The 27,376-nt window shown below is 34.9% G+C and overlaps 1 protein-coding gene across 1 annotated transcript; it reads left to right on the top strand.

The window, feature by feature from the left end:
• The first annotated feature begins 17,916 nt into the window (after nucleotides 1-17,916).
• LOC127872480 (uncharacterized) lies at nucleotides 17,917-24,075 on the top strand. The gene is made up of 8 exons (XM_052415813.1): nucleotides 17,917-18,080; nucleotides 18,257-18,421; nucleotides 19,098-19,213; nucleotides 19,532-19,713; nucleotides 19,841-19,994; nucleotides 21,961-23,482; nucleotides 23,665-23,756; nucleotides 23,930-24,075. The coding sequence occupies exons 1-8, from the start codon at nucleotides 17,917-17,919 to the stop codon at nucleotides 24,073-24,075; spliced, it is 2,541 nt and encodes an 846-aa protein (XP_052271773.1).
• Nucleotides 24,076-27,376: the final 3,301 nt, after the last annotated feature.

Here is a 27,376-nt window from a genome sequence, read left to right as displayed (position 1 = left end):
TTACCCAAACTCCAGTCCATTCCAAATATGTGTAATGAATGTTATGCGTTCTACCTTTTCTATACCAGGAACTATTTGCATAAAGCTACTTAGGGGCATCTTATAATTATCAGACAGATTCAATAATTGAGCGCAGCATTTGTTTGCAATCCATCGGTGTTCAACTTACGGGACAATTACACATACTTTTCATGAACGCCGACGGCGTTGGCGGGTTATTAAATAAAAAATGCAGCGTGAAAATGAAATAATATGCAATTTTGAAGTTAAAAACATAAACTAACAGTCCCCTTGCTAAAGTCACATTTTTATTTGAAAGACGTTAAACAGATTCATGTAGTAGTATATTGTAGATGTTCTCTTTGATCAAATAAGCCGGCCAAAACCATGTGGAATTCCATGATTTTTAGAAAAGATTTTTGTCTTCTTCACTAAGTGGCTTTATGAAAGCACGTTCTTATTTATCCTTTGTCATTATACAAATAGTTTATGTATCATTTTCAGTGTTGTCGCCCTTCATGTTATCGTTATAGGTCGTAACTTTTCGTTACTTATCGTTACCTCTCGGCAATCTTTGGAACATTAAGGAGCAAAAGGAAAACCCGAGTCATGTTCTTTTTGTAAACAAAAATCGTGCGGGAAAGACAGTGTGTAAACGAGATAGGGATCTTACATTTAAATTAATTTGATATGTTTACTGCTATAAACAAATGTTGCATTTGTAACAAAAAGTTCGCAAGGAAAATTCAGCTTAATAACGATTTATTTATTCAGTTATAATTAAATTGATGATTTTACTGCTTACAATAAACTTCCATTTGTAACCCAAAACAAATCGTTAGGAAAATGCAGCGTGCAAACGTGATATGTATCTTAACTTTAATTAAGTTGATGGGCTTAGTGCTTTAAAAAAACATAAGCCATTCGTAGAGTTGTACATTCGCTTGCATAATCAGGAGAGCCGTTTCCTAAGCGAACTTCTTGGTGAGCATTTGTGAATACACATGTACAGATATATAGATATGTAGATGAAATTATTCACATATTGTGACGTATTTGTGTTTATGAAAAACGCGTTTCACTGAATTGTTGATTTTGTTACATGTTATTTATGCATTTATGCAACGGGTGCACATGTCGCCATCTTGATATTACATGCTCAATTTAAGTGCACTGTTTGCACATATTTGTTCCGTTACAGTTATAAATAGTATAAACAATGTTTGGGTATTTGTATGTACGTGTGCGTTTTCGTAAGAGCGAGTAGGACATGTGCCCCTTAATTAAAACCAAACACAATTGAGCTATTTACAAGAAAGGTTAGTGTGAGAGAGCTATTTTAAGGTCGGAACCGTCCGTCCGTCTGTGTGTTTGCATGCGTTTGCACGTGCTACTTCTGATCGTATACGAAATGTAACGAATTTAAATATGTGAAAATATCAGTGGTCTATGATGATGATTCGAACATCCCGGCCCTTGTAATTGTTTACAAATACTTTGCAATCTTATCTATTTTACTTGGACTGTAATATATTATCAGGCACTGTTACAAGTAAAAGTTATGGAACTTTCACTATATATCAGACAACGTTGCCAGTAAAGGTTATGGAACATCCACTATATATCAGACACCGTTGCCAGTAAAGGTTATGGAACTTCCACTATATCAGACACTGTTTCCAGTTAAGGTTATGGAACGTTCACTATATATATATCAGACACCGTTGCCAGTAAAGGTTATGGAACTTCCACTATATCAGACACTTTTTCCAGTTAAGGTTATGGAGCTTTCAATATATTATACTCCGTTACATGTAAAGGTTATGCAAATTCCACTTTATACATTGCACATTATTGTTAAAATATTCTTAAGTCGATTCTTCTCGCATACATTAGAAATTAAACATGTGTTTCTCTCTTTTCAATTACTTTCAGTAAATTTCAATAAGCATATACATTATAATAGTGTTAGTAAAGTAATATAAACATTTTCAGGTTTATTAATTGTTTTAAATAGCACCCAATGAAGCATTCGTGTGTTAGATGTTTTCTGAAAAAACTGTTTGACATTTTAATAACTTTTTAATTGCATAATATTTTTATATTTTGTCTTTTACGCTCTGATTGGATGCCATTAACACTTTGAGTGTATGTCTGTTAAGTTTGAATTTGAACAGATTTTCTATTGATTTTATTATGATTTCTTGTGCGATTGTAAAATCACCTTTCTGAAATTTATTATTACGTTTTGTTCGAATAAACCCAATCCAATGAATATAAGATATGTATGTTATCCTGAGCGTTTTACATGGTCAAATACGAAGTTCTTATATAAAATATCTGTAATTTCTGTAACAAAATTTCTCAGCAATTATTTGTTTGTGTATATCAGTATTTTGATATGCACATGTCTTTGGTATGGTAAATTTCAATGCTATGTCTGCCAGGTAACTTTATTTTTTCTAACAGATGAAATATCTATTAAATAACCAATCATGAAAGACAGTAAGTGTAATTGACCATTTAAGTCAAGCTTTTATTAAATAAGCAGATCTTCTATTTTTAAAGGATTTAAGGATCGAACTAACGACTTACAGGCCATGTGTGTGAAGTACCATATGACAACTGCTGTGTATTATTATTTTATTTTATTTTAGAAGAATCTCTCCATTCAAACGCCAAATGCAATCAACGGAAACAGTTTAACAAACACGAACTACATACCATTGTGTGTGTGTGCAACTACAACAAAAGCGGATTATGTTATACGTATGTCCGATATCAATAATGGCTATATTTAATATGTATAGCATAGAACATATGGTCGTCTTTGCTGTTTAGTAATCAGTGAACGATACAATTATCCTCGCGCCTGACTTTGCCAGAGCCTTGTTCTGAGAAAACTGGGCTTAACACATGTGCGTAAAGTGTCATCCCAGATTAGCATGTGCAGTCCGCACAGGCTAATCAGGGACGACGCTTCCGCCTAAACAAGATTTTCGGTAAGGAAGGACTTCCTTGAAACTAAAAATACCATAACAGCGTAAAGTGTCGTCCCTGATTAGCCTGTGCGGACTGAAAAGGCTAATCTGGGACGACACTTTACGCACTTGCATTATGCCCAGTTTTCTCAGAACGCGACTCAATTGTGTACAATCATATTGCTACAATAACTCCTACATGTGACAACTTCTGACAAGTTATTTGAAAACCGTTCCAGTACATAAAGCGTCCAATATTTGGTCCTTGATCTCGGATTTCGTCATAAACGTATTGTATACTCGCATATTATAGTATAGTCTTTGATGACATTTTGATCGTGCAGGTTGCAATTAACTAGTGAAATAAGATGTGCAATATTATACTCTCTAAAACATTCATTTCGATTTACTAAATGACATATTCAATTTTCAGTTAAGACACTGATTTTGTATCGCGGCGGCTAACGTTACACTAAAATGTTGACAAAAGGAATTAAAAAACAGTTATTTTTAATTCGTGTCAAGCTGTTTCTGACATATCACATGACATTTATTTCTTAAATGAATTCAGCTTATAATTATTATTTTTTAATGGTTATGGGGGTCCGAACTAGCAAAATGTTGACCTTATTTTTTTTTAAGTTAAAGGATTTACATTAAATGACAAAATGATTAAAATTAGTATACTGTTGCCTACAAAAGCGTTACAATAATCTGTGATCTATGGCATTGAGAGTTCGTAACGACCTTTAGACAAGCAAGCGAGGATGGTGCAAACGATGCATCATCTGATCATAGTGAATAACAACAAAGTGCATCATTCGAAACATTGATCATGAAGGTTGACGAAATATGAACAAATGTACGGACTTATCAACACGCACCCTACTTTTATAACTTGGTTTAAAAAGGTTGGCGCGTAAATATGAAAGTAAAACATGAAAACAAAATGAGTGATTGATAACACTTTCATGGGTATTAGATACAACCAAAATGTCATCATAAGAACTGTCGTGTTATATATTACCCAAATGTACATAAGGAGCAGGGACGAATAAGTAAATGGAGCGTTTTTTTCAGAGAATTGTAATTTTGCTCTCCATGGTTTCTTGCATGCTTATATACAGTTTGAATGCGAATAACGGTAATTTGAAAACTAATTGTATAACACTTTCTTAATACAATATCTCAAATACCATTAATGTTTCATAAATATTGGGTCATTAAAGAAAAGTGTAAATGTCACCGAGGCAATTTTTAAGAATCGTAATACCACTAAAACGTTCTACCACATTGATCCCCTAGAATATACGAGCAATTTTACAAGACAATTACAATGATCCGCCTAGTGGCCCACAGCTGAATATGACCAATATAATACGGTGAATAAACCTTAACATCTCCCAGCGCGGTGGTTATCGGCGGTCAATTGCTACTTGAGCATTTATGTACGATATTTATGGGATTGTAAGAGACAGTAGCGATGGATACAATGAATTCTGAAATGCCGATTTACGTAAATGAATGCCTGTTTTCAATCGAACATTTAGCTGGATCTCTTAAAAGGGCCTTTTCACAGATTTTGGCATTGTTTTAACTTATTCATTAAATGCTTTATATTGATAAATGTAAACATTGGATCGTAAAAGCTCCAGTAAAAAATCAAGAAAAAAAATAAAAAAAGGAAAAGAATATTGCCCGGACCTGGTTTCGAACCAGTGACCCCTGGAGTCCTGCCAGAGTCCTGAAGTAAAAACGCTTTAGCCTACTGAGCTATTCCGCCGAGTACACATCCTTGATGTATTTTATACCTTATATAAGCAATCTTCGTAGTTTCACAAAATTTAACGACAAAAACAGAACTCTCCAAATTATTCAATCGTTTCGCGTTGCAACGCTTTATAATTTTTAGGTTTTAAAATCGTCAAAAGATGCATATAATGGCTATATTAGAGCATGGTTAATGTTCAGTATTACTGTTTCCTCACAAATATCATAACTAAAACGAAAACTTACGAATCTGAAACAACTTTTTTCAATTTTGTCAATTTACCAAAGCGTGAAAAGATCCCTTTAAAGAAGGCGATTTTTGGTACCTTTTAATATTTGCTTTTGTAATTTAAACAAAACTCTTAAAAATCATGAAATACACTGTATTACCTAAATAATGAGTTTAAGTTAAAACAGATATATGTAAATGGAATACAAATAGACGATAATACATCCTTTGGATCATCGTTACTGTACAACTTAAGACTAATCAGCCATTCACCATGGCCCCCTTGGGACTATTATCTTTGCATATTTTCTTTCCGCATCGATTCTGTCAAAGCATAAAGACGGATATGCTGCTGAACCATGCTAATATGTATGGTCACAAGCACTGAACTTAGATAAGTTGTCCACCACGTAAAGATTAAAGCGACTTAAAGGGGCCTTTTCACAGATTTTGGCATTTTTTAACTTATTCATTAAATACTTAATATCGATAAATGTAAACATTGGATCGTAACAGCTCCAGTAAAAAATCAAGAATAAAATTTAAAAAAGGAAAAGAACATTGCCCGGTCCAGGTTTCGAACCAGTGACCCCTGGAGTCCTGCCAGAGTCCTGAAGTAAAAACGCCTTAGCCAACTGAGCTATTCCGCCGAGTACACAGACTTGACGTATTTTATACCTTATATAAGCAATCTTCGTAGTTTCACAAAATTTAACGACAAAAACAGAACTCTCCAAATTATTCAATCGTTTCGCGTTGCAACGCTTTATAATTTTTAGGTTTTAAAATCGTCAAAAGATGCATATAATGGCTATATTAGACCATGGTAAATGTTCAGTATTACTGTTTCCTCACAAATATCATAACTAAAACGAAAATTTGCGAATCTGAAACAACTTTTTTCAATTTTGTCAATTTACCAAAGCGTGAAAAGATCCCTTTAATTTAGAAATAATATTGTTAAGTACTGCAGTTAAATACTAGTCTTTTTAGACCATATGGGTATATCTTCGGGTATGTGTTTCGCAGTTCATTCTGATGAGTATCCATTTACTGACGTGATGTGAGATGAAACTATTGCTTGGTAATTCAAGAAAAAAACACAAATCCGGTAAAATTGACCCAACTTTTTATTTAAATTATGCGTGCTGGTCATTTTTTAAACTCCTTTCCGGCTTAATTCACGGCATCTCTGCGCGATACATGTGGGTGTCTAATACAGTGTCATTTTGCGTCTTTTGATCCGTCAATCTTGTCTGGAATGATTTCCAACTACACGGTGGACAAAATCATCACATCGACCAAAGCGAAGAATCTTTTGAAGAAGTTAGAAAAAGCCTTGGAAATTTTGGTCAAGATGGACGAGAGCAAATTTAATTTAAAACATTGCGTAGTCATATGTACAGTATTATTCTGATGTTGAAGAGGTTATTTTAAAAATAGAGGAACTTTTAGAAAGGAAAATTGATAAAAATGATGAAATATAAAGTGAAATGGAAGCAACATATAACATGAAAGACAGAATTTACCGTTGCCAAGGATACGCAAGCGATAATAACTGTATACATACATGTGAAGCTATGGAGGAAATGGTATTAGCGAATGTGGCGAGTGATTATGTAAAATTTGCTATGCTCCCTGCAAGGAGAATCCGACGTTTGGCAAGGGGTGGAAAGGAGCAAGGTAGTGCTCCCTTATTGATTAATCTATAATTGTATACTAATGTTTTTTAACGGATAGTTTGACGAAAATATCAATATGATGTATATTATACTTTGCATCATTAGAAGTCACTTAAAATGTTTGAGACATAAATTGAAACGTTGTTGGTAATCGAACGTAATGTGTAGAAATGCACGTTTTGTTGGAGAAAGCAGAAAGTAATATATTAGAAAAAAATAGAGATCACTATTTTTGCGTTGACATAAGATTATTGTTATTATTGTAATTCGTTTTCCCCTGGCGGCCCTAAAATCATTTAAACCTTGGTCACAAACCACTGGATAAGACACAGACCGCAGACCAGACCCAGGAATATGAGTTCAAAAATCAAATGCATGCGCATGATTTGATGAAACATGTAAAATAACGAACTATTCGACGCGCGGTTACTTCGCTGTTTTTGCACTTTTGATAATTTTCAAAAATACTCATGTCGGTCTGCGTGTAATGCGCTTGACATAAGTGGATAGAGCGTCAGACGCTCGTTGTTAAAAGGAATAAGTGCGTAAAGCGTGCGATTGCTAAAAATGCTACGATGCTGGCACGTCTGACGCGCGGTTGGCGCAGTGTTTTCTCACGCAGATCGCAACTTCCTTTGAGTACAAGCCAGAATAGAAAATCATTGGTACTTTTGTGGAATAAAACAAAATGCATGCTTCTTTTCTATGTGTTTTATTGTTCTGGTGTTCAAGAATGCCACTCGTGGAAAAGTTTAGGGGCAAACAAATATTCATAAGCGGTTGATTTGTCGCGTAAGAGTGTGTCTACTTATTTGACCGAAGGTTAAGAAGAAATAGCTACGACGCGTGCTCTATGAAAAAAAGCGCATGATAACTCGTGTAAAGACGAATAGAAACCACGTGACTCTCGTACAAGCTCCATCGAAACCAGGTGACTCTCGTACAAGCTCCATAGAAACCAGGTGACTCTCGTACAGGCTCCATAGAAACCAGGTGACTCTCGTACAAGCTCCATCAATAATGGTGACTCTCGTAAAAGCTCCATAGAAACAAGGTTACTCTCGTACTAGCTCCATAGAAACCAGGTGACTCTCGTACAAGCTTCATAGAAACCAGTTGACTCTCGTACAAGCTCCATAGAAACCAGGTGACTCTCGTACAAGCTCCATAGAAACCAGGTGACTCTCGTACAAGCTCCATAGAAACCAGCAGACTCTCGTACAAGCTCCATAGAAACCAGGTGACTCTCGTACAAGCTCCATAGAAACCAGGTGACTCTCGTACAAGCTCCATCAATAATGTTTCGATTGACGAAGCGGTGGCTTCCTTTCAATGTATGGGCTTTCAACATTTGCACCCAAAATATGTAATGCACCTGATGATATTGACCTAAATGTTTTTTGCAAGAAAGAATGACAATGCATATAGTTTTTACATGCATACTTATCACTTCAAATCTCAAAAAGACGCGAGCGACGGACGTGTAAATGTCAACATGTGTCTACCGCAATCCCCGTGCGGTAGTTGTAAGTTGTGTGTTTCGGTCGTGAGACCAACGCACGTTAGTCCCAGTGTGCCCGCAAAGATGTCGCACGTCATCCGCAAAGACACTTTGAGGAGCTTATTGCCTCTCGGCAGATGATTTTCCGGTTAAACCGTGCGTTCGACGTATGTTCGATGCACGATGTGCGCACGGTTCCCTTTCGACGGGTGTTTCACAAACGATAAACGTATCTATTTCAATATTCAATTACGTCGCTTACGGCGACTTTGCGATGGAGATAAAGACTCACGATCAAAATTCGTTCGACGCACGTTTTTTTAACAAAAAGTTCGACTTAAGGTCCATGCAACCGCATGTTATCACTGCTTAACAACAACAACTTGTGTCCACTGCACCTGGTTTCTTAAAAATGTAACACCTTTTCTGCAGCACATGTACATCAGAGGACAATGCGAGACAAATGTCTTGATCATCACTTTATCCGATGGACATCAGAGGACAATGCGAGACAAATGTCTTGATCATCACTTTATCCGATTTTGTTCAGTTTATATATAAACATACCATTGCGAATCACCTTTGTTCTATTGTGTAAATAATATGTTACCTTCTTAATATTTATCATAGGCATCCTATATCAATGATAGATAACGTTCAAATTAGCGAAACGGTGTTATTCAAATTTTAAATTTAGAGTGCATATTTATCATTTAATATTACACAATTACAAATTTGTTTCTGAAACATATCTTTAAGGAAGTTGTTTAAGATAAACATAAAGCAATAATGACTGTTGTAAGCTGCATACAGAGTACCTATTGTGTTTTTTTCTTTTCTATGAGGTTAATGTTTATTTACACTTATATATTTTGTGAATAATTCTGTGCTAAGAGTGAGGATTGGGATCCGTTCAACCGGTTGAAACCCTCAATCCTTTGCATTTACCGTTCCAAGGCGGTGACCAAATCTTTAATCATCATTTTATGTTATATGTCGTTTTGTTTGTATGTTCTTGTAGTTGTGTTTTGCATTGTAAAAACACTTGGTCATTCGCCTGAAAACAGTCTAGCGTACAATAACTTCTCTCTTGATAATGAGCCTTGTTCTGAGAAAATGGGCATGATGCATTTGCGTAAAGTGTCGTCCCAGATTAGCCTGTGCAGACCGCACATGGTAATTAGGGACGACAAAAAAAATTATCTCTTGATTAGTTGGAGTTTACACTGGAGTTTTACTAGTTCTATACATGTACCGTTGCTATATTAACCCAGGTATGCCCAGTTGACACAAGCGAATCAGGGACGACACTTTCCGCTTTTATGGTATTTACCGAAAATCAATTTTAGGCGGAAAGTGTCGTCCCTGATTAGCCTGTGCGGACTGAACAGGCTAATCTGGGACGACACTTTAAGCACATGCATTAAGCCCAGTTTTCTCAGAACAAGGCTCAATGTTTCTGGAGTTTCACTAGTGCTATACATGTACTGTTGCTATATTAATAATTCTGTGTTCATGTTTATACAATTGTATTTCTCCTGCTTTGTGCAAATATCAACGTTGTTCAATAAATAGATAATTAACATTCGCTATTGTACAAAACACTCTGAACGGATTTTTTGAGAAGAAGACATAATTTAAGATTTAAATGAAAAAATAAAATTACAAACATCTAAAAGAATATTTCCATAAAGTTTGAAGGATAGTATTAATTTAACGAATTGTACGGAATGTGTTCAGACTTAAAAAAAACTTATCCGTATGACCAACTTGAAACCTTCACCATCGGGATTTGAAAAAAGATCTATCCATTATGTGCTGTAGCATTGTTATAAAAAGTGGTTAAGATCTTTATATCAATACATTTTAAGCTGATAAAAGCAACAAATAAAACCTTAATTAAACGTATAATGTTGGATAAAAATTAACACTACGAGTGCAGTGTTTAAATATCGAATAATTAAACAAATATTAAAAAGAAATCGATTAATAAAATTCATGAAAAAAGGTCTTTAATATGTTTCCTATATTCTTTAACTATAACTAATAACCTCCATTGTTGCAGGCAACAAAAGTAAACAATGACACCGAGAGATCGCTCGCACTCAGTCATGTCATTTTATGAACATTTTCATTTTTGTCTGGAAATGCAACTCGAAAGTCATTTCATCTGTAAACATGAAAAATTTAAGCACAAGCATAGTCAATCAAAACACAACCATATATTTATATGATGATATGGCTGCTGCTGTCCGCGTTATTATACAAGGTTTTCGTTTGACTGACGACAACATAAGCTTATCTTATCAGAGATCCTGACGTTCGAAAATCATACGTAAGTGCAAAACGTAAACGTAGTACTTAGCGTTTCTATAAAATTATTATCCTTAACTAAGTATTATAACTTGTATAACTTATTTTTGCACGTAAAGTTACGTTTGCTATTAAGCTTGAGTAACTCAATCCCTTTTCGTAAATAAAGCGGCATATGCACCGATATTTTGGAGACGCACACGTTTGCTTCAAATTTATAGGGAAAGAATATTGCCTAAAATGATTTCAAAGATTCTGAAATCGTCGAAAGATATAGACTTTCAAGAGAAGCAATTGTCTATGTGCACGTTTTGATAAAAGACGACATGATGTCCTGCATACAACTCAATCACGATATGGATTCGATTATCAAGGTATTTGTAATTTTCTAATTTAAAAGTCGATTTATATATATCGCTTAAGGATTGCTTTTACAAACACTATATCTATTTTGTTTATTTAAACCTTTTATTTATATTTAGGCCTTACTATAATGTAGGGCATTGGAAATGACTGTAACGGAAATCCTGGTCTGATTGTTGACAACGGGAGGTTGTGTACGGGATCTATCAATTGAAGTTTTGCTAAAAATGAATTTTAACATGTTAGAATCGATTGTTATGATTTTACCGACTTTTCTTTTGACAATTCTTTCAACTTTTTTAACATGGCTTTATCGACAAAGGTTGAAAGTTTATCAAACTTACTCGAAGAATATTACGTTTGCAGAGTGACAGTATTGATTCCTTGAAAACAGGGGAAACATTTTACTTTTACTGTTTAGAATTATTAATTAGCTAACTGTATGTTTACATTTGTATTAATATTACTTTTTCAATCATATAGTAATCTATGCTAATACTTATTGATATTTCAACTTTATACAAATGTGTATATGGCTGTATAATCATAAAACATCATAGCTGAAATAAACACTTAACCTTTGCGTATTACCATTAGGAATAATCGGTAAATATAGAATTCAGTGATCCTGATGTTTAATTTACTAAATCGATTCTCTTGTGGGCAGCATTTTCAGATATAGTTATTAATGCCATTAACATACCAAGTTTCGTTCAGTATAAATGATTAACGAACTGCGATTAGAATCTAACTAGTTGAAAGCTCGGTATTGGAAGAGGAGGAGATAACCGTGTACAACGATCTCAATAAGACAAGACTTTTCATTTTAACTCATTAAACTTAATTTAAATTTATTTAAAACTGATAAACAGTGTTTAAATTCAATGCTTCTTAAGAAGATAGCCTGAAAAACTGGCGACTGTAATGATGAGTTGACGGAACAAAGGAACCCACCAAAATCTCGCAACATGTTCAGCAAATTCAAGGACTCCGTCGAAGACTGGTGCGAAAATACTTCATTCCATGGTTTTAAATATGTTGCTATATCGCAGAGCCTTTTACGAAGGTTGGTAACATTTGAGTTTGTAAAATATTATATTTTTTATTAAACATTATGTTATGCTGGTTTTTCATATGTCCGCATAATTGTCTACATGAATAAACTGCGGAAGCGCTTTTGAATTTACGAGTATTTTCATTTACCATGGAATATTTAAGCTATTTAGTCAATATTAATTATTCTTGTTGCAAGAATTAATAGAAATAATGTTCTGTACATGACTTTTGAATCCTTCCAAAATGAACAAAATGAACAAAAAAAATTAACATATAGCAAGTTCGATGTGAAGCTGTGGCTTCATCTGTATTCTAGAAATGGTACTTGTCATACTCGAGTTATTACACTGAAGTAATTTAACAAGATTATATGCCTTCAGAAGTGTGTGTGGTCATGTACGATTTCTTCTACTTTGGCAATTATTTATATCTGAAACTTAAACATTTATAGGCTAAGTTACTTAACAATTACAATACCATTCCATTCGCAGCCGTAAAAAGCCGTTCTTTTACGAATGCGCTTCTCAGATACGGAGATCGAAGTTACGGAGACGTTATAACTGTGTTTGACCAGTTCGATTTCTTCAGAATATGGATATGCCACTGGCGCCAGAGTTGTAATGGGTGTTATATTTGTAAAAAACGCACGTTTTATCTGTATAAAACAATATTGGTAGAAAAAAGAACTCTGTGTCGCCTTAAAAAGTTGCAACATACCTACATTAATTGCAATGAAATACATACTACCATAATAGTAAAAATAAAAAATGTCAAATTTGTATTTTGTTAGATTTAGAGTGATAGTCTGACGATTTCTTGGGACATTCGTGCGAATGTTCTCAATTAAAAACTGTACATAGATCAATAAAAAGTTCACTCTTCGACAATTTTATAGCCAATAATCTTATCTCAATAATCTATATCATTGTGCAAAAAAAACACACTTAGTATTAACGCTTAACATTATTTACTTTTTGCATTCGATTCGCAATACGCGTTCAATTTATCAACATGCTGATCTGATCAGCTAATGGTGTTTAACCAATTAAAGTCATATTTGCAAATAACATAATTATTTATGCAATATCATGTTTCTATTTGAACACATCCATCTATTATTGTTTTAAATCAACTTCTAGTGTTGAACAAACATAAAAAAAAATGGAGCGAGGAGAATAATAACCAACTGCATATGTACTGTAAGCGAAATCATTGGCACAGAATGTTACACGTGATTTAACATTTGGTACCTGTTTTTTAAACTTCTTAAAAGCTTTGAGCGTAAACCGCATTTAACTAGTTTAAGCTTTGAACAATTTTTCTTTAAAGAATAAACATATTTATTCAAGATCACCTGAAGAATTCTGACTTAAAAATCATATTTTGTAAAGGAATACCGTATAATAACATTGAAATAAAAACAAAAAAAAATAAAAAAAATATATTAAGCGGTAAAAAAACGATGACTTTGATGATCGGTAGTTTCCGTAATGCGTTCGGCAAATTCCGCCGCTATTTTTCCCGATGACGTAGTCGGGCACCACTGCGCATGATCCAGCACGACCTCCATTGTTATTTACCGTTACGCAAACTTCCCGCACAACGTCAATGTATACAGGACTGTGTTGATCATTTACTTGCATTTTATCAATTTTCTATCTACGCTGAGTTAATTACGATTCGAATTGTAACGTGACATTTCGAATCGTCGGGTAATAGGATGGTGCAGTGTGCAGCGTTTGGATGCAATCCTCGTCCTGAACAGGGAAAGAAAGGATTTTTCCGCTTCCCAAAGGACGATAGTATCAGGCGAAAATGGATCCTATCAGTGAATTCACGACGGATAATCAATGGAAAGATGGTGGACTTTACCCCCAGCAAACACGCAAAGCTTTGTATTAAACATTTTGAGGACCAGTGTTTAGTCCATCCCTCGAGTGTGATGGCGAGTGCGGGCTTAGAGCTGAGACTTTTGCTACTTACTGATGGGGATCCAGACATAAGCCCCCCAGGACAAAACCCCCCCAATGAAAAAATGAACATTTGGACAATTGCCCCCCAGTAGAAATGACAGGTAGGATATAAGCCCCCCAGTGCTTATTTTGCATCTGGACATTTGCCCCCCAGTGCTTATTTTAGAAGTGGACATTTGCCCCCCAGTGCCTAATTTTCAATGACATTACTCGATTGAGCAGATAATCATGTCCAATTATCACCACCTGATTACTCAAAACCTTTGAGATGATAATCCATTTATCCGATTACCACCACTGAAAGGCTTAAATAATGGAAGGGATAAATAAGGCGACACTGGATTTGATCTCTTCTCTGACTTTCATAACTTCTATGGCTAAGTGGTCAGCATTGTTACTGTGTGTTGTGGATGATGTGACCATAGTAACCTGAATATATAAAAACAATTATTTAATATTGTAACTAATGATAATAGCAATGAAACATTTAATTTATTATATATAAAATTATTTTGTGACGTTTTGTATAACTGTTTGGAATTAATTATGTAAATTAATTGATATTTTGAATGTTGGTAAAGCTTACAAATACTACATTTACCTTTACTTCAAATAATTAAATTTGTGAAGTTATGCAATACTGTCTGGAATTAATTTTGCAAATCGCTATTTTAAAAGTTATGATAGCAAAGATAACAAATAGCATTTTAATATTATACTTACATCAAGATTAGTTGTCAAGGTTCCTTTACATGAAGCGCTTCTGCGCTTGGAACATTCCCAATGTATTGATTCTTTACGAGACTTCTTTTTGGTGTAAGAGTACCCATCCTTCAGTAATTTCTCAGACCCTTTATTACTCTTAATAATTTTCATGATGAAATGTATCATTTGAAATGTGATAGTTTCGTTATATACTAAGTTTTAGTTAATTGTCACTCAAACAATGTAACTACAAAAATAATTGCCTTTAAATGTTGTTATATGTGTTCACTTTAATTATCATTATTTGTACTAAGTTATGATAATTATTATTGATAATCCTTTTGATTGATTAAATAAAGAAGCCATTCATTTTCATTAACAAGTATATGATCAAAGCCACATGTCACACCTTTAACAAGCTGATAATCCTTTTGATTGATTAATTAAAGAACAATTCTTTAAGATGTTTGTTTTACCTAAGATTAGGAAATTCAAGTGTGTTTCTGGACCTTTTTTATTTCAAATTATAATGATCCAAGTTTCTATGATTATATATTTGTGAGATATGAAATAATAATGAATCCAAAGACAGAGATATACTAGTTTAATGGAAACAACATATGATATTAGCACTGGGGGGCAAATGTTCACTTCTAAAATAAGCACTGGGGGGCAAATGTCCAGATGCAAAATAAGCACTGGGGGGCTTATATCCTACCTGTCATTTCTACTGGGGGGCAATTGTCCAAAATGTTCATTTTTTCATTGGGGGGGTTTTGTCCTGGGGGGCTTATGTCCTACAATCTTACTGATGCAGTACCAACTCTGTTCCCTGACACGGACTATTTAGACTCTCTGTTAGTGCAATATATTGTTTAATACAATTAAATGTTGTTATATACATAATTGAATTGGAAACAGGTTTCAGTGTAATAAACAAATTTTGGAATGGAGCCATTTCGCTATATCATTATAGCATTAAATGTACTAAAGGTGTATTGCTTGATTTTTTTTAAAGAAACATGTTTTATTACTAGAATGACTCAAAAGTCATATTTATCATATAAGTTTGTGTTGCAATTCTTGTATTAGTAGACAATACATGGGTGTTAACTGTCATCTCATGGCTGTATTATAACGAGTGCAAAATTAAATAAGACAATTTCAGTTTATTATTTTTACATTTCATTCATAAAGTTCATTCAATTTGGTGGTTTCTTGACAAAATAAGTAGGTGACTTAAGTGCAAATCACCATGTCAACAAGGCATGGAAGTTGCACCAAGTTGGAAGAATTCTGTGTATTACCACCTTACAGATGCCATAAATCTAGCTGGTGTCATAAAATAATTGGTCCTGTTTGTTGCTGTGCAGCGGTGTTATCAGTGATCTACTGTTATCAATTTCATCTGTCACAGACAGTAATAAAACAAGCAGATTATCTGTCTGCAGTAATGGTTATTTATTTTTTTAAGTTGTATTGCAACAATGTTTTAGTAAAGCTCATGTATTAATTCCGTCCAGTTTCTAAAACTTGCTGTCATTGTACAGGTTGTTCTGTTTTGTTTGTCTGTGGTAATTTATATTTGTAATGTTATAATAAAATTGTATGTTACTATAGTGCTGTGTACTCCATTTAAATAATTTAGTAAATTAACATTTGACATGATATTTGTTCTTTATCATATAAATTCACCTCGCTGTGGAGAGTTTAGAACAATTCAATTTCTTCATATTTATATGACGAAAAATATTAATTATTATTAATTAATTATTAATAATTATAATTAAGACAAATTATTTATATATAAAAAAACAGAAATGAGTAGTTTCACGTTGAAGTGAATGGCGACAACAACGAGATCAATTAAGCATAAGTACAAAGTCGTGTGCAGGGTCCACATCGGGTTCATCAAAATGGCCCTTTCCGGATAATAACCAAAAAAAAATAAAGAAGTTTATATCCTAGACAATGAAATTTTAAATTACGCAACATTTACGTAAGATTAATTCATTTTAAATCAACATTATTTGATTTAACTACATTGTTGAAGTGTTCATTTGAACGGTTAGTTTGGACTTGCAATAATAAAATATAATTCAGCAATGTTTTATTTACTAAGTTACTCAGTTTTATTTAACTTTTTTCCAAATTGTTAAAACTTCTGATAGCAGGAAAAAAAAAGATTCATCAGTACAATGAACTGCAATGTTATAGTGGGAACAATATTTGATTAACTCAAATTTGACTCAATCAACACTTGAGCCAACTCAATCAAAGTTGTTTGCACAGGTATTTATTGCCCAATCATACTGCTATGAATGAATGGACATTAACACCTACATAATATATAGGTGGTACATAAAGTTTCAAATTGGTACATAAACAGATTGGTACATAAAAGGACTGGTACATAAGGTGTAACAACCCAATCGAATATCGATCAATTTCAGGTAATAATTGTATCTGTTCATTATACGTCAATTATAATTGTGTGATTAAATCGGAATTCAATACTTAAAACAGTCAAGATACGCCGTCATGTGTGTGTACTAAGAAAACCCCTCGATATATATGTCGATCTTTAATATGACAACAGCTGATATCGATTCTTGTGTTATGAACTCAAGCAAGTGGTGCCCTACTACGTCACTTCCGGTTTGAACAAAAATGTCGACTCAATCGCGAAGTGCGAAAAATCGGCATAGTTATCGGCTGTATACTCGCTGAATACGTTGGGTTTAATCGAATAATTGCATGGATATGCATCAAAACATTATAATCTCACATAAAATTGGTATAATTAAGTTTTTTTCAACCGGGGCAGGTGATCTTTCATGTCTAGGAAAATGAAGTACATCATTTCGTCTTTGTTAAAACACAATTGATCGATTTATATTTAATTCAATCTTTAATAGCCTGATATTTCCGAAACCCAAATGAGCGTCTGACATTGTGTTATGTTCGTTACAAAATTGCTCAATCACCTTAATATTCATAAATATATTACTTGTAGTTATCGAAAGGTACGCGGACAACGACAAATAGCGAGGCTTGGTATTGCAATGCGCATGGAGATGTTAGAGGGTTAGGTAAGGGTTAGGGTTAGGGGGTCGGGTTAAGGCTAACTCCTTACCCTAACCCGACCCCTAACCCTAACCCGACCCCTAACCCTAACCCACACATAACCATAACCCAGGTTTATCTCCCCTATACCAGGCCTCACTCGTTGTCGTTGTCCGTTTCCCGATAAAGCTTACCTTATCGAAAAAAACATGCCTAATGGTGGGAGGGGTTACAGCAAAGAGTAACAGACACGGAGTTGTAGTTTTTGTACAGATTAATGTGGCTCCTGTTGGTGTTGGGTTGTCTCACGGCCGTCGTCCTGCAAATCATCGACCGCGTCAACTTCTACAACTCCATGCCTATCAACGTCAACGTCAAGATCAATTACAACCACTCGTTGCAATTCCCCGCAGTCACCATCTGCAACCAGAACGCATTCAGGTACAATTGTTTTACGAGTATTCAATCTCAGAAATCAACAACTATAGATACATGGGAACAGGTTAAAAAACTTTTTTTAAATCTTTGTATCGTTCATGTAAATTGTTCTCCTAAAAAAACGTACACACAAAAAAGATGAAAATGAGACAAAGCAAATATTTGAATTTTAAACACAGAGCGACAGAATCCGAAGCCAAAGGGAGATATCGGCTGATCGAGAACATGTTCTCGAGATCTAATCCGCTGACATCAGAGGATCTTCGACGGCACAACGCGTCTGACGTCAGCTTGGAGGAGTTGTTTCTGCAGTTGGCCCATAGAAAGGAAGACATGATTGTTGAGTAAGGATTGAATAAGCATTTTAAGATAGTACACGTAAAACTGTTTTGATATATAAAAAATTGTATAATAAAAAATCTCAAAGCCTGTCTATAAATAAATAAATTGCAATTCCATATGCATACACTGAAGCAACAAACTAATAATATAGTCAGAGGGAAATAGGACGCTATGCGTATCCTTTTATTGTAAACAGTAAGACTATTTATTAACAAATATATCTTTGATTTAAATTGTTTGTATATTTGTTTATTGATTGTTAATGTGTATGAAAACAAGTAATTAATTTACTGAAGATCTATCTTACACTTTGATATTGATGTCGTGGACAATGTTTTTTCATATTCATATATATATATATATTGGTGGTCATAATTTTAATGTTATGATTGGACCAATATTTTCTATATCTTCTGGAGTGTGCCATTATTATAACATTTAAGGCTTAAGTGTCGCAGTTTACTCAGATCAAATACGGAAGTTTCCGCATACAATGGATTTGTGTTTATCACGGTCTTCATTGATACAGATAATACCATAAAAATGAAAGTGTCTTCCTAACTGGCATTATAACTGCAAACGTCTGGGACGCCAACGGCACTTTACGCAGATGCATTTATCATCGGTTTGACCTGAATGATTTATGATGTATGTAAACTATTGTATTATCTGAAACAGTTGCTCGTGGAAGCTCGCGCCGTGCAGCTCGGAAGACTTTCGACTTGTTCTTACAGACCATGGTGTCTGCTTCACGTTCGACCGGAATAACTCCGATATGTTCGTTTCGTCATCAGGTAAGTGTTAAATGTTGCAAAGCACGACGTCAATCAGGTAATGCAGTTATGTGAAATCGTATATACAGCGTATTTTTAAGGTTCGTTAAATGATAATATATTGCAATGTTTAAATCTAAAGCGCCGGTTGTATCTCAATGATGTTTAATAAAATCTACATTTTATTAGAATATGGATGGTATAGTGAATCCTAATGACCTATATGGAAAAGCTTGCCTATAAAACACCAAGAAAATAATTGCACTGACACGAGCATATGATCAGGGCATAACTGAAGGTTTTAAGGCATTGCGCAAAACGTATTTTATTATTTCAAAGGAGCAGAATCAGGGCTCAGGTTGACTTTGAACGTTGAGCAGTACGAGTATATGGCTGGGCCGCATGACGCCGCCGGAGTTAAGATCCTCCTGCACGAGCCACGGGAACAGCCATTTGTGTACGGGCTCGGTCAGGCCATACCAACCGGGACCCATGCCTTTCTTGGAGTAAAATTCATGAGAGTAAGACCATGTAATTGAATGACAAATTACTTATTTCACCGAAAACCTATCCTTTAAATTACAACCTCTATTCTTTGGTTGAATGTTGCGTGAAATGTCTTCCAATTGAAAATATTACCATTACAAGATCGACAACCTGCCTAAGCCGCACGGCGACTGTGACTGGCATCAGCTGCGGCACACTGACTACTACACATCTGAGGAATGCTTCTTGGACTGTCTTATGAAACTTGCAGAGCAGAGGTGCGGATGTAGAGACTTCTACATGCCACGCGTTAAAGGTCAGATTAAACAGATGTTTGACCTTTGATACTTAGGTTGAGTATCCGTCGTTCCGGTCAATATGTAGTTAAATGTTATATTTTGGACATGAAAAAAACAACAGTATGTACATCGGCAATATTGTGCTAAATTTCTGTCAATATTTTTCTCCCCTCCCCCATATCTATCGCATGTATATTGTTTTTCATCGGTCCCGACACTAACTTTTAATCATATTTTTTTTTAAATATCAACCGTTGTGCATTTCTAGAGGTTAATTAAAAATGGATTTATTAAACTCCCGAACCGATTGGACGTTCCCAAGCGACAAGAAAACAGGATAAAAACGGCAATAACGCTTTTACCTTACCGATATTTTAAAGAAACTCACGATGAAATTAAATCCACAGTTTCGTATGCAAAGCATTCACATTATCATAAATTATATTATACAAATGAACGTCAAGTTTCGTAGTTATGGAATATTTAGAGTTGTCGGTATCGGTGACTGATTAGCATTTAATGCATTTGCTAATCAATGTTATTTACCGTTTTATTTCACGGTCTGTTGGTAAAGGTGTTCCATGCATAAATGCATTTAATTTTTCTATTTATACAGGGTCACCGTCCGTTTGTAACCTTGGCGAATACTACTCTTGTATGAAGGAACTGAAAGGTATTACGTACATGTCGTCTTCTGTATTATTTTATCGGGGTCCTCCTATTATATAGCTAGTCGTCACTGTTTTTCATGAACATATTTGGTGCGTGGTTTGAAGATAACGTGTTATAAAAAAGTAATATTAACACATGAACATTGTAAAAAAGGCATTTTACAGATATACACGTTTACCTGCGCTTAAATTTACCGCTGTCTTTTTATTGGTTTAAAGTCCAAACATGCTGATAGTGTTTCTATAAGTATAGTAATAATTACTCCAGTGAGTAATTATTGTTATCATCAGCTTGTATTAAACGATTATGGAAATTCGTCAAACACGCACATGTGAAACGATTAAATGTAGTATCACCTAATTGGAACGGTCAATGCAAAGTATTGGGGGCTTCAACCGGTTTGATGTCCAGCCTTACTTCACACTTAGCTCATAACTAATCACACAACATATATGTACGTGTAGTCATAATTATTAGTACGAAGCCGTAATGATTTGTCCAACTGAACATGTTACATTGCATATTTATGTTTATGTGTTAATAATTTACAAATAATAGTCTTGCAGTTAAATAAAAGTTTGAAACGACCACAAAGACATTCCAATGCAGGCAGACAATGAAACAAATACTTACACGTGTAACTTGTATCATATATTTTAAATACCATTTAAGTGTCATGTGTGGAGCTATTTGTAAAACTGGTGTTGGGATATGTCTTACGAATGTTCAAATAGAAAAAATCGGGTATACATGTATGTTATTAAGTTATTAAAGAATAATTCCTAAATTATCAGACTATCAAGTTTGCGTTGTTTTTGCAGACAAACAGCATAACAATCCAAAAATAAGAATGTTATTAAACATATATCTATTTTTTTTTAAATACAGTAACCTTATCAGGAAAGTAATAAGTGTTACCATCAACTTGTATTATACGATAAAGCTTAAACCGCTTTTATTGCTAGCCTTACCTCACACTTAGTCCAGAATTAATCAAAACATACATTACATATGTAGCAATAAATATAAGATAGAAACTGTATTTTTTCACAAATGTAAGCTTGCATATATTGGTTGTATTTGTTAATAATTATTTAACAATAATATTATCAAGTATTCCAGTTTAATACTAATGTTGTAGACATATTCCTATCTCTTAGGTTATATATCTCGCAATTCTTTATAATGCAAGATGAAATTCTTGCTGGGCAATTCAAGAAAGAAAGAAAAAATCCGGTAAAATTGATTCAACTTTAAATTTAAATTACTAGTAATAAGCATGCTGGCCATTTGTTTTAATGTTCTTTCCAGCTGAATTCACGGCATCTCTTCGCGAAGGATGCGTTTGTCCCATACCGTGTCATTTTTCGTATTTTGAACCGTCAATCTCGTACGGAACGATTTCCAACCACGTGGTCGACAAAATCATCACATCGACCAATGCGAACAATCTTCTTAAGAAGTTAGAAAGAGCGTCGGAAGTTTCGGCGAAGATGGAAGAAAGCAAATTCATGCAATTCAAAACAATATCGCAGTCATATGTTCAGTTTTCGTCTGATGTTGAAGAGGTCATTTTACTAATAGAAGAACTTGTACAAAAGAACATTAATCAAATTAATTTAATATTTAGTGAAATGGAAGCCACTTATAATATGAAAGAAACAATGTACCGTTATCAAGAATACACAATCGAGAAGAACTTTCTGCGTGCACGTGAAGCTATGGAGGAAAGGGTATTAGCGAATGTGGCAAGTGATTATGCAGAATTTGCGATGCTCACTGCAAGAAGAATCCGACGTTTGGCTTTTAATGTTATGGATAATTCAAATAGAAAGATGTTGTTTGAGCTTATAATAGATACCATCAAAGTCAGACAAGAAATATCAGAACAGGCACGTGCAAATGTTACACTACTGATAGATTCGTATATTAATGGAACACCGATATTTAACTATATGTTCGAGGATGTTTCAAGAGATCACAATTTCTATATTGTTCCCAGACCGCTTTTGAACGAAAGCATGTTTTACAACAGTTACGTTCTGCAATATGTACCAAAATGGAAACATGATGACTTCGACCTGATGTTCCAGGTGCTCGAAATGTTTGCAAATCTCTCACTCATTGCTTTCAATGATAAAAGTGTCAATGAAACGGAACTGAATGATGTCTTCGAAAGATATCAGTTTACTTGTCGAACGTTCATGTATAGTAGAAGTGTTGTTTATTTTTATGGAATCGATCGACCTTTGGCAGTTATACAGTCCCGCCATTCGAACTTTTCAAAAGCATGGCTATATTTTACAAATGTCATTAAGAATATGAATTTTGACTGTACACACTTGTCGAATATCTTACGCACCATTAAACACACCACGATTCCTGGATTGCAACATTTGACAATGAAATTTGGCAATTTTACTGAAAATGGAATCGGTAGTCTTTTGGATTTAGCGACAACGTTTTCTTCCAACAACACACTGTCTCAAATAACTGACATTTACTCTCTTTTCGCCGAAATCGAAGCCCGCGGACAAGCGCTTTCAGACAACTTTAACTTGTTGAAGCATTCTATCCACACAATGTGGACAATGATAATTGGGGACGAAGATTCGTTTGAGTATTATGAGTATACAAATAACACTCTTTTCATGAGAAATTTGAGTGAAGTGCTTACAGAATGGAATGAAAGACTAAACACAGCCGCCCACCAGCTTGACATAAGGTTACCAGTGGCACACACAGATGAACGTTTTCGATCGGCTTTTGATGATTTATCAGCATTTCTAGATGACTTTCAACGAAACATTGTAATTAATGACGGGTTTCTGCGGTAAGGAAACATTTTGGACAACATTGTCTCACATTACTGATTTACAATGTGCATCAAATGAACGTTGATGTATACAAATAAATTAAATAGTAGTCGTTCTAGTCATATAGTATATTGTTGTTATATTATTGTTACATTTGTCTAAATAGTACTTATAATACATAATTATGCACTATTTAAAGGGACAACTTCATTCAGATCAACATATTCTTTCGGCAACTCAGCTACGAAAACATCAGCCAACAGGAAGCCTATGATTTCTTTTCATTAATATGTAAGTATTCGGCTTCATCTTCTAGTAATATGTGTCAAAAGTGCCTGAACTATTTGTATTGGTAGTTCTGCTTTAAATCATATTATACAAACGCGTTATAATATATAAACGATTCATAAAATTTTAAAGACAATCGCTATATTTTAATGTTAATCATTTGAAATGCATCTCAGGTGATTTGGGCGGAGCAATGGGCCTTTTCCTGGGCGCGAGCTTAATGAGCATCATGGAGGTCATCGACCTTTGCCTCATTCAATTGTCCATCTTCAGGAATAAGATGGAAACTAAGCCAACAAAGTATAAAATAACATCGGAATGAACAGATACATGTTGTTACGTTTCAATTGAGCACACGTTCCAGTATTTTACTTGACGTTTCGTGTATTTCATTTTGACGTCGCAGGAACGAGCTGCTGCAGATATTATTGAGAAAGATGTGGAGCATATTGGTATCAGGCTTTACTGACTGAAATACTTGTTATGTTGCTTAATCAATTATGATGCTTCATGAATTGGTGTCATATATTCTGGTCACAGTATATATTAAAACTATATATTTAACATCATAGAATGAACGGACCAGATGGGCAGCAAGGGGGTGAATGATTAAAAGGAGCTCAGTATTGCAGCCTGATTTATTAATCTATTTTTGTATATAAATTCTATTTAATGGGTGGTTTTGTGAAAGTGTAGAATACTTTCAGCAATTGAAGCCACTTAAAATAATTAAAACGGTGTTATAAATTCAACTTTCGATATCGTACTTGTAATGTCTAGAAATTCGATAGAGAAAGCATAGTGTAATATATTTGAAAAACGTTACAACACTTATTGTTTGCGCTTTCAAAATATTAAATGGAGATTACAGGGAACAGATACATATAACTGGCTTCGACAACGTGGATGTCATTACATTGTAATACGTTTTCTATTGTGGCCCTCAAATCATTTCAGCCTTGGTCACAAACCACTGCAATAGATGAACTTTTCAGACAAGACGCACGATCATGAGTTCATAAATCAAACGCATGCGCTTAATGGACATTTGTAAATAACGAACGGTTGGACGCGCGGTCATCTCGCGGTTTACTCACATTCGTTAAGTTTGAAAACGACTTGAGTCAGTCAGCGTGTTAATCGTGTCATTTAAAATATTTGTACGTTCCTGGCAGGTCTGACGCGCGGTAAATGCCGAGTTTTCGCACTTTCGTCACAACTTCCACATGCCACAGTAAATAATGGGTACTTTTGTGGAAAAAATAAAATGCGTTTTTTTTTTCAAAGTAAATTTATTATTGTTATGAGGAACAAGAATGCTACTCGTGGATAAGGTTAAGTGGCAAACAAACAGGCCTACTCGGTTGTACCTACTAATTTGACAGAAAGTTAAAGGAAGAAAAAATCGCTACGCCGAGTGGTCTATGAAAAAAAGCGCATGGTATCCCATGTAAAGCCAAATAGTCACGAGATGACTTTCGTTCAAGCTCCCTCAATAATTGTTCGATTGACGTAGCAGTTGCTTTCTTTCAATTTATTGACTTCATTTCATGGGCGCGCCAAAACTGTTTTCACGCTGGCGCCGACCAATCACCTCTTTTCCTTCTAGTTCTAAATGTGAAATGCACCCAGGTCCGTATTCACCAAATAATCCTTAGACGTAAGTCAAAGAATAAAGAATATTGTTTAAAATCGAATATTCACGAATTGCTTTAATTTTGAGTCAAACTTGGCATTACTCACCTCTATTTACATCATTATTCATTTATAAAAATTTGTTTATGACATATTCACTTCTGGAATCCTGTATAAATTGAAACGATGGACGTATTTTTCTTGGTTTTTAGTCTATTCTTTATTCTTAAGTGTGAAAATGGGTTTGTGAATACGGGCCCTGGGGATATTCACCTCAATGTTTACGCTACAATTAATTTGTATCTACCGCAACGTGTTTCTACCGCAATCTCCGTGCGTTAGTCGTAAGTTGTCAGTTTCAGTCGTGCAACAAACGCATGTTAGTCGCAAGGTGCCCGCATATTCGTCGTTTCACTGGCTGAATTGTACGCAATGCTTCCGTAGTTTATTTTTGCCCAGATAGTGGCTTTATAGATACGCATAAGGGCTTTTTTATCCGTACCCCAGTTGTTTCTTTGGATGCATTTTAGAAAGTTGAGGTCCTTTTGGCAGCGTACAACTAGTTTAAGGATGTGGTCTTTCCATGTTAAATATTTGTCAAATGTCATACCCAAAAAAGTAATGTTGTCAAGAAGCGGAAGAGGAGCACCACATAGAGTAAGTTGTGGGGAGTTAGGGGTTTTCTTAGATCGAGTTGCTTTACGTGCATTGGCCGCTACTTTTTGTGCACTGGCAGGGAATAAGATTGCTTGGGTTTTTGTTGGATTTATTTGGAAGCCATACGATGCGCTCCAGTTTTCTATTGCAGTTAGGGCTTTTTGGATTTTAGTAATTGCTAGATTCGGTGATTTAGATGTGGTCCATATTGCACTATCGTCTACAAAAAGTGATAAATTGATTAGATCAGTGTTATTTTGTGCATTATGTGCCTTAATTTCTCTGTCTAGGGTGTTCATAGTCACGGAAAATAATATTGGAGATAGGACACTACCTTGGGGACAGCCGTTTATAGTCTCAACTGATTCTGATGTCGCGTCATGCAGTCTCACTTTTATTTTACGCGTTGTAAGAAAAGCTGCAAGCCAGTTGAGCATTTTACCCTCTATTCCTAACGTATTAAGTGTTTTAATGGCGTTTTCGTTCCATAGTTTATCGAATGCGGCTGTGAGGTCTAAAAATACGGCTGCTACGGTTTGACCAAGATTTTGGGCTCTTTTAATATCAGCTTCAAGGCGTACTAAATGATCTTCGCAAGAGTGGTTAGATCTACAGCCCGATTGGACTTCTGAAATTTTGTTATGTTTTTCTAGATACGCGCAGAGTCTCGGTTTTATCATTTTCTGCATTAGTTTGGTGAACGTAGAGGTTAAAGAGATCGGCCGATATGAGGCTGGAGAGTCTTTAGGCTTATTGATTTTAAGGATCGGAATTATTGTGGCCTCGTGCCATTCATCAGGAAGAGTACCTTCAGACCATGATTTATTATAAAGGGCAAGTAATTCTTGTTTCCCCGAGAGTGGAAGTTGTTTAAGTATCTTATAATGGATGTAATCGTCGCCCGGCGCGCCGTTTTTGCATGTAAGGAGAGCTGATTCGAGCTCGAACAGGCTAAAAGGAGCATTGTACTTGTGAGTTTTTTCCTCGGTAAGAGATTGTAACCAGACAGGAAATTCATTTTTTGTTTTAATTTTCTTTGCAATAAACGTTTCAGAGTATCCTTCGTCACTGCTTACTTTTTGATAATGTTGTACCAGAGCAGAAGCTTTATCAGCGTTAGATACAAGAACTTCGTTGTTAACCCGAAAGATAGGTGTATTAGTAGGGGATCTGCCTTGCATGCGCTTAACTTGATCCCATAGTTCTTTGCTAGTTGTTTTATGTGAGAGATTATTACAGAATTCGTTCCAGCTTTCTAATTTTGCCTTTTTTAATACTTGTTTAGCACTTTTGCGGGCTTCCCTATATTTGTCATACTTAGGTCCGGTTCT

Source organism: Dreissena polymorpha, chromosome 3 (assembly GCF_020536995.1).
Source record: "Dreissena polymorpha isolate Duluth1 chromosome 3, UMN_Dpol_1.0, whole genome shotgun sequence".
Taxonomy (NCBI): Eukaryota; Metazoa; Mollusca; class Bivalvia; order Myida; family Dreissenidae; genus Dreissena; species Dreissena polymorpha.
The sequence above is the reverse complement of the archived record's forward strand: the minus strand, read 5'-3'. Positions and strand labels throughout refer to the sequence as shown.